The sequence below is a fragment of the Solanum stenotomum genome, chromosome 1 (assembly GCF_019186545.1).
Source record: "Solanum stenotomum isolate F172 chromosome 1, ASM1918654v1, whole genome shotgun sequence".
In the NCBI taxonomy this organism is placed as follows: domain Eukaryota; kingdom Viridiplantae; phylum Streptophyta; class Magnoliopsida; order Solanales; family Solanaceae; genus Solanum; species Solanum stenotomum.
The window spans coordinates 11,876,019-11,885,029 of NC_064282.1; the positions used below are offsets into that span (position 1 = coordinate 11,876,019).

At 27.0% G+C, this 9,011-nt stretch overlaps 1 protein-coding gene across 1 annotated transcript; it reads left to right on the plus strand.

Moving 5' to 3' along the window:
- Positions 1 to 2,880: 2,880 nt before the first annotated feature.
- On the plus strand, positions 2,881 to 6,235 carry LOC125855436 (probable E3 ubiquitin-protein ligase ZFP1). Its single transcript, XM_049535192.1, has 3 exons — positions 2,881 to 2,934; positions 4,801 to 4,908; positions 5,765 to 6,235. Exons 1-3 carry the CDS (start codon positions 2,881 to 2,883, stop codon positions 6,233 to 6,235), a joined length of 633 nt encoding a protein of 210 aa, XP_049391149.1.
- The last annotated feature ends 2,776 nt before the right edge of the window (positions 6,236 to 9,011 follow it).

Consider the following 9,011-nt stretch of genomic DNA (forward strand, 5'->3'; position numbering starts at 1 on the left):
AGCAAATAATTATTATTTTACCACGAGTTGAAAGTTGTTGTAGCTATACTTATCTAGTGTAATTAGAGGTGTTAAGTGTTTGATGTGATTCATGCTACTTATAAATTTCAATTATAATTTCAATAAATAGATGATTATATCTAATTAATTTTGATTAACTAATTATACCAAACTTAAAAATCTTGATCAAGTACTTCTAGATTGTTATTTGATTCAAACTTGTTTCCTCATTATAACATCTTTATCGGTCTAGTGTAATTAGATTTGTTAATCATTCGATTCAATTCAATTTTACAAGTTTATTTGTAAATTTCAAATATAATATAAACAAATAGGTGACTATATAAAATCAAAATTGACCAACTAATTATATTGAACTTAATCATAACTTTATTGAAACTTCATCTTGATTAAATGCTTCTAAACTTGGTAGTTGACGTAAACTTATTTCATTAGAATATATCTTTTTTATCGATATAGTGTAATTGAATGTGTTAATCGTTCGATCCAATTTACAAACCTATTTGTAAATTTCAACTACAGTTTCAATAAAATAGGTGATTGTATATTATTAATTTTGATTTACTAGTTATATCAAACTTAAATATGATTTCACCAAATCTCACTAAAACTTCATTTTGATCAAGTGCTTCCAAAATTGTCATTTGACTCAAACTTGTTTCAGTAGAATAATATGTTTATATTATCTTTATATGTCTAATGTATATGCAAGTGTTAACCGTTCGATTCAATTCAATTTTATAGACATTTATAAATTTTAAAAATAATTTCAATTAAAAGATGTTTAAATCTAAATAATTTTGATTAACTAATTTTGTCAAACTTAAAAATAGCTTTATTGAGTCTTATTGAAGCTTCATCTTGATTAAATGCTTTCGAAGTTATTATTTGACTCAAACTTGTTTCATCGGAATTATATCTTTATCGATCTTGTATAATTAGAGGTGTTAATGGTCCAAAACAATTTAATTTTGTAATCCTATTTGTAAAATTTAATAAATAGGTCATTATATTTACTTAAATTTCTTTAACTTAAAGTAAATTATATATATATATATATATATATATATATATATATATAGGTAAAAAAGAAATTTGAGTTTCTTAGTTACAAATGATTATTATTATTAGGTAATTTATTATTATTATTATTATTAGGTTATTTCTTTGTTGTGTTTCTTAGTTACAAATGATTTGCACATAAAAAAAAAGTAATTGAAACGTAGGCCAATTGGCCGCCATTTCCCTTCCCCATTTACACCAAAACCCCNCCCCCCCCCCCCCCCCCCCCAAAAAAAAAAAACATTAAAAATGCAAAAACACAATTCCCCCCAAAATATTTAAATTTAAATTAGATAACTTACCTTCCCCAAATTAAAACCCAGATCCTTTTTTCCTTTTCCCCATTCCTTTCCTATCATCCCCTCCCCCTTCCTTATCTCACTATCTTGATTAATAAAAAAAAATTATGTAATGTTTTGTTGATTAACTTTTATTTTTTTTATGGTTTTATTCAAGGTATGTTCGTCTCTTTATATTTTAGGATTTTTGAATTTTTCTTACACTTATTTGATTTAAATTTTTTGGATTTAGGTTTATTGCAGCAATTTTACAAATACTGTGTTACGAGTGATTTTGAAGATTTTAAAGGTCAAATAATGTTGGGAGGATCCATAAGCTATTGATTGCAATAACAAAGCGACGTCAAAATATTGGGATGAAGATTCTTTTAAGAAGTTTTAAAGGATTCTATGTTTGTTTACTCCTCTTTTGTTGCTTCACATGTTTTTTCTTGTTCTATTCTGTTGATTTTTTAAGTTTATTTTCTCCTTGAAGTTATATGAGTACATACGTTCATATATATAATCAGTTAGTCTTGATTTTGGTGCTAAAATACTTTATCATTATTGACAGGCATTTTAGTGTAATTAAAGCATATGAGTGACATTCTAATATGGAGATGTTGACCAAGCTAAGGTTGTTGAAGATCGAGATGGTGTCGTAAAAGAATTATATATTAAGATTATTTTTAGAATTATAAAATGCAATTATATATAATTGGATAAGTGTTTTGGAATCTCAAAAATGCATTTGTAGCTACATTATATAATTCTTGTAACTTATAAAGCTTGGGTAAATTCTTCAATAGAGATTAAATTATTGAATGCATCCATATCTACATGTATATAATTCTCATTTGTAATTTTCACCTAACAAGAACATGTATATAATTGTTTATTTTTCGTAGCAAATGAATGTATTTAGCTATAATTCTATATATTTCACGGCTAAAAAGTATTATTTTTAGCTACAATACAATAATTTCGTGGCAAATACTTTATGTCATAGCCACAAATATTATTTTTCGTAACTAAATCTGAATACTATTGCCACAAAATTAAGCTATAGAAATAGCTATAAAAGCTAAATTTGCATGGCAAGCAAATTAATTAAACATTTTGCTACAATACAATACTTTTGTGTCTGATCTATGAAAATAGCTATAACTCTTTTTTTATTGTGGCAAAAGAATAAAATAACTTGCTATAAATATTTTTTTTGTGGCAAGACTTTGGTATCAAAATAGCTACAACTCCAAAATTATGTAGCAATAGATATTAGTTCTTAGCCATGTGTCATGTAAAGTTTGTAGCTAACTTTTAGCCACGCTACATTTTGCTACGAATGCTACGGAAAAAAATATTACAGCTAAAGTGTTTAGCCACAAAAATTTTTATATTTAGCTACAATCAATTTTGTGGCAATATATGTCTTTTCTTGTAGTGGAATATGAGAGGATTTTGGGAGCAGAAATCGTAAAAGAAATGGCCAAAAAAAAAAGAACATGAAGGTGAAGCAATGGCGAAGAAAGAGGGAGGAAGAAGAGTGTGGGACCCACAGTTAAACTTAACAGTTTTATTTTATGTTTTCAGTTAGTTTTTAGGGCTAGGACCAAAATGATATCTTTTATGTATACATTAAGGACTATTTAGATAAGATGGTATAGATAAAGGACCAAAATAATTCAAACCCTATACATGAAGGACTATTTTGATCATTTTCTCTATATAACAACAATACATCATTAATAACAATCATAAAATTTTAGACAATGTTGTCACTATAACGAGTTTTATCAAAAGATATTCACAAAAAGAGTTTAATTTTAAATATAATATTTTTATTTATTACATTGTATTGTATAGTTTAAATTCATCGTTAGGTAACGACGAAAAAACCTATTTTATGTAACAATCAATTTGGTATAATGGCGTTGTTACCTTGATATTTTCTTCTCATTCCGTCTTTATTTATTACTTAATAATTATATTTCATCTTTTACTCTAACTTTTCATAGAAGCTCTACGGCGCACCCTACTTTCCTCGTAGGTTTATCATTTTCAAATTATGAATGTGTGAACATAATGTAACGACACAAAACGATACAATCTATTCAAACATTGTATATTCATTAAAACAGTATAGTGCGATACAATACAACACAATACGATATATTATGAAACAATAAAACGTAACAACCATCCAAACAAAGTTTGTAAAAAATATAATATTATAATATTTATTACTATTATTATTCCTAGTCCTAGTAAGTAAAGGATTACCTGAACACGGTTCGATATTATATTCCTATTTCTGTCCGGTTAAGGAACGGTAGTTGCTTAGCCCTCTTTCACAATCAGGGGCGGCTCAACGCTATCGGAGGCCTAAAGCGAAATCTTAATTAGAGGCCTAAAATCTAAATAAACTTCACATGCATTTATTTAAAATTTATTTTTCTTACATTTTTAAATACAAAGTATTACTTAATATTTTTTATATATAAATGATTTATTCGATTTCTTTTTCAATTATTAGTTTTAAATAAGATTTTATCAATTCAACGTTGAAAAATATTATTTTACTCGAACAATCATTATATGAATTGTTAACATAGTTCTACAAGTAATAAGTTCACACATTTCAAATAAATATAAGAGTTAGAACCATAGCTTTGATGAAGTTGATAATTTGGTTACCCCACATTTTACTATGGTTGTTGTAATGCTTGAAAATCTAAGAAGAAATGGAAAAATAATTTACAATTCACTTTGTTCAACACTTTTCAACTATTAATTGATATTTTTGATAGAATATTACTCTAACTTATCAACAATTTAAAGAAGAGAGTGTAAAAGGAGTTAAAAAGAATAAAATAATGTGAGTATTAGTGGAGAGAGTGTAAGAAAATAAAACAATATTTTCTAGATTTCTTCTATTTAAATGGGGTTGAAGAGAATAATTTTAAATATATACTTTTTATCATAAATAATTAATGTTTTTTCTATACAAAATTAACACATAATTTATTCTTGGTAAAAAATTGAGGCCCCCTAAAATTGGGGGCCTAAGGCCAATGCCTTATTTAAGTATGCATAGAGCCGGCCCTGTTCACAATCTATAAATTCATATTGCTGCTTACTATTTGCTCTCTACAAAACTTAACTCACTTTTATTCATTAGTATAGTATTACTAACTAATTACTTCTTCTGTGAATTTAGAAGCACATACATAGTTTCTTCCTCTTTTTAGTGTTATCGATCATGAATTCGAATTTGCATAATTTTTGGCAATTCACACCAGATTATCCTCCCTATTATTATCAACCTCCGCCAAATTACTACGATCCATACTTGAGCGATTTCTATGCTACAATGATGAATTATCACATGGAGTGTTATTATTATTATTATGATTATTTTTGTTATAATTATTATCAGCCAACAAGTGGACTGGTTGATGAAAGTGAATCCGATTATGATTCCGATTATCTGAGAGACTTATTCGGAGATGTTGTGGAAAGCGACGATTACGAAGACGAGGAGGAGGTTACAGAGGAGATTATAGGAAATATGATGAAAACAAGAATTCATTGTAGTAGTGACGATGGAGAAGAAATAATATGTGTTATTTGCCAATGTGAATATGAGAATGATGAGACAATTGGCACTCTTGAATGTCAACATGAATATCACTCAAGCTGTATAAAGGAATGGTTGCTGAAGGGGAAGAGATCTTGTCCAATTTGTAGGTCTTCAGTTTTACCGTCATAGGAATACATACATCATTAAACTTACCTAATAGACAAATAACTTACATTTTTAATTTACATTCATGATCGAAAACACATGATACAAGTTGGTTTAAAACATATCAGGATCTAATTAATCTTAGTTTGCCTATTTCTATTTGCTTGATTGTATGATTTTTCCTTTATTTCATACTCTAATTTTATACATTTATTTGATTGGATGATTTTTCCTTTATTTCATACTCTAATTTTATACATTTATTTGATTGGATGATTTTTCCTTTATTTCATACTAATTTTATACATTTATTACAGTACTGACTTTCTTGAGTCAAAATCTCATTTGATTAAGTAACTTCAATTTGCAGATATAAAAAAAATAATCAAGACTTCTCCTTATTAGTATTTGACAACTCCAGGTCTTTTCAAAGCGTATTTTTTAAGCCTTACATGTCACGAATTCATATTAGTCACACTTTTATTGCTAAAAATAACCAATTGTTGCTATGGGCCAAAATTTAACCCTCTTTTCTTTCACAATCTATATAAACTCATATTCCTCATACAATATTTGCTCTCTACACTTTTATTGATTACTATTACATAATTTAGTGTTATCGATCATGAGTTCGTTTGATTATTTGTTTAATCAGATAACAGGGGAATTCATTGATCAATATCAACCTCAACCAAATAATCACTACTTATTGGATCACAATTTAACTCTGGATTATCATATATATAATCAACAAAGTTCCTTTGATCAGCCAACATCTGAATTCATCGATGATGATGATGTCACAACTGAAAGTGAATCCGATGATGATGATGTTGATGACATAATTTATTTGTTAGGCTTATTGGAAGCTATTGTGTCCTATGAGGAAGGCAATGAGGAGGTTACAGAGGAGATTATAGGAAATATGATGAAAACAAGAATTCATTGTGGTAGTGACGATGGAGAAGAAATAATATGTGTTATTTGCCAATGTGAATATGAGAATGATGAGACAATTGGCACTCTTGAATGTCAACATGAATATCACTCAAGCTGTATAAAGGAATGGTTGCTGAAGGGGAAGAGATCTTGTCCAATTTGTAGGTCTTCAGTTTTACCGTCATAGGAATTCATCATTAAACTTACCTAATAGACAAATAGCTTACATTTTTAATTTACATTCATGATCGAAAACACATGATACAAGTAGGTTTAAAACATATCAGGATCTAATTAATCTTAGTTTGCCTATTTCTATTTGCTTGATTGTATGATTTTTCCTTTATTTCATACTAAAGGAATGGTTGTTGAAGGGGAAGAAATTTTGTCCAATTTGTAGGTGTTTTGTTTTGCCGTTATAGAAACACATGTCGTACAGAATCTTCACTTTGCACTTCTTTTATTTATTTGACATTTTTTCTGTTGAAAACTAAACTTTTAGAATAGACAAATTTCTCTTATATTTTTAATTTACATTCATGATCGAAAACATTTAATGTAGGTTTTACTTCACTATTATAAAAATATATAGTACTAGCAGCTATTTACCAATTTAACATAACCAACTCCTTCGAATATGCTCCAAAATATGATCGACATGAATGAGACAGAAAACTAGTATCTGAACTCAACCAAAACAAGTTAAAAACAATTCAGGATAGAAAACTTCTTCTAATACAAGTTTGAGTCCAAATTAGAGCATTAAAAGTTTGATTTGATAAAATTAGAGCAAAATATTTCAATAAAACATCAAGTAAATGTTTTTTGGGATAAAATTATCGAGTTGCGATCTATTAGGGGTGTGCAAAAATCGAATCGACCAATAAACTGAATCGAAAAAAAAATGTTATTGGGTTAATGGATTTTTAATGGTTTTATAAAATAAATTTATTGGATTATCGTTCAGTTTCGATTTTTAGTATTAGCCTATTAAGTGGGGTAAACCGATAACTCTTCAAGACGGTAGTAATTTACTACTTTACCTTTCATAAATTACTAGTAATTTAACATAGCTAAACATTTTATCAGTACTCTACACTACAATCTACATGATTAAATATTATCTTTCTTGTTTCACTATATCAAAACATTTACAACTGATTTATTTGTTTCATCGTATCACGCCAAATTATTAGAAAAGTGAGAAGTCATATATTTATTTTATGAGCATTTTCTTATTGGATAAATCGAAAGCCGAACTGTTAACGATAAAAAAATGATAGATCGAAAATCAATAAAAAATCTCTTATCGATTTTTTATTGATTTAGCATATTTAAAAACTGATAAACGGAACCGATAATACATAAAATAGAATCGAACCGCACACCCCTAGTAATCAAACCTCGTTATAACAAAATATTCCATTATATTACTCGATTTCTTTAGAATCGATTTTTCATATTATATTTTACTTCTCTATAACAACATATATAATATCTTACTAGAAGTGACATTCATTATAACAACATTCTTTTCTTTTTTTTTTTTATAGAAAATTAACTCTTTCTAAATCAATTTTTTCTATTATATTTTAATTCTCTATAATAACATTGTACCTATAATAAAAGTGATATTCATTATAGCAACATTTATTTTTATAAAAAAATAACTCTTCCGCCCCTCTATAATAATTTATTCAAATATTATGTAATAATATTATATAAAAAATATATTATGTATAAAGATAAACGGGTGAAAATTGTTTTCACCTCTCAACTTTGCTTTAAAAATCAAACTCCTCCCTCAACTTTGAACAATAATCAAACTCTCCCCTTTATCCTAATTAAATCTTAAGAATGTCTATCATATGGTCATAACATTTTGAGTGTGAATATCTAAAAGGAAAATATTGTATTTAAATTGTGTCAATCAATTATGGTCAAAACTAAGGTTATTCATGGTTATGGTTAAAAACCAAACTGAACCACAATTCGAACCAAACAGATTAAAAATTGAAATTTGCTTTGATTTGGTTATATTTGGTTTTAAATTTTAAAAAATGATATTATTTGGCTTGGTTTTGATTTTACTAAAAATAAACCACAAAAATAACCAAACCGAACCGAGAAATATTATATATATATATATATATATATATATATATATATATATTTATATATTAATCATAAAATAAAATATAAATACCTTGTTAAATTTTAATTAACTTAAGTCGTTAACTTTACCATTTTCTCAAGCCCAACACTTAAATTTTAGTTCAACTATTACGACCCTAAGTCCAAATCCATTACTTTAGTCTTTACCTACCCTACCCCAAATAAGATAGTGACACTTTCTCTTAGTTGAATCACTTTGTTCGTGTAATAATAACTCTAGTATTGCTTAATTAAATCCACAGTAGCTTTCCTATGGATTGTTCATGTACTAGGTCTTTGTGTCTATCGAGATACAAAATTTATTACTTTCAAATCGAAAGAATAAAAAAAACTGAACCAAACAGACGGTTATTTTTTCGTTTGGTTTGGTTTTAGAAATTTTAAAACCGAGTAATTCGTTTGGTTTCTATTTTAACGAATAACAGATTCAAACCGAATCATGAACACCTTCACGAGAAAAGACTATTGGTGTCCATAGATTTTCTCGATTATATTTTAATTCTCTACAATAACATTGCACCTATAATAGAAGTGACATTCATTATAGCAACATTTACTTTTTTTATAAAAAAAAAATCTTCCGTGAAGTTCCGCCTCTCTATAACAGTTATACTTGCAATTTATTGTATAAAAGTAAAATTCTTGAATGAAACTTAACTAAACTTATGAGATATTCTAATTAATTAATAAGTGGTATATTAATAATTATATGTATGTAAGGCATATTTTAATTTTCAAAAAAAAAAATTTCTGCTTCTTCTTTTTTTAAGAAGTAGAAATTTTTAGTT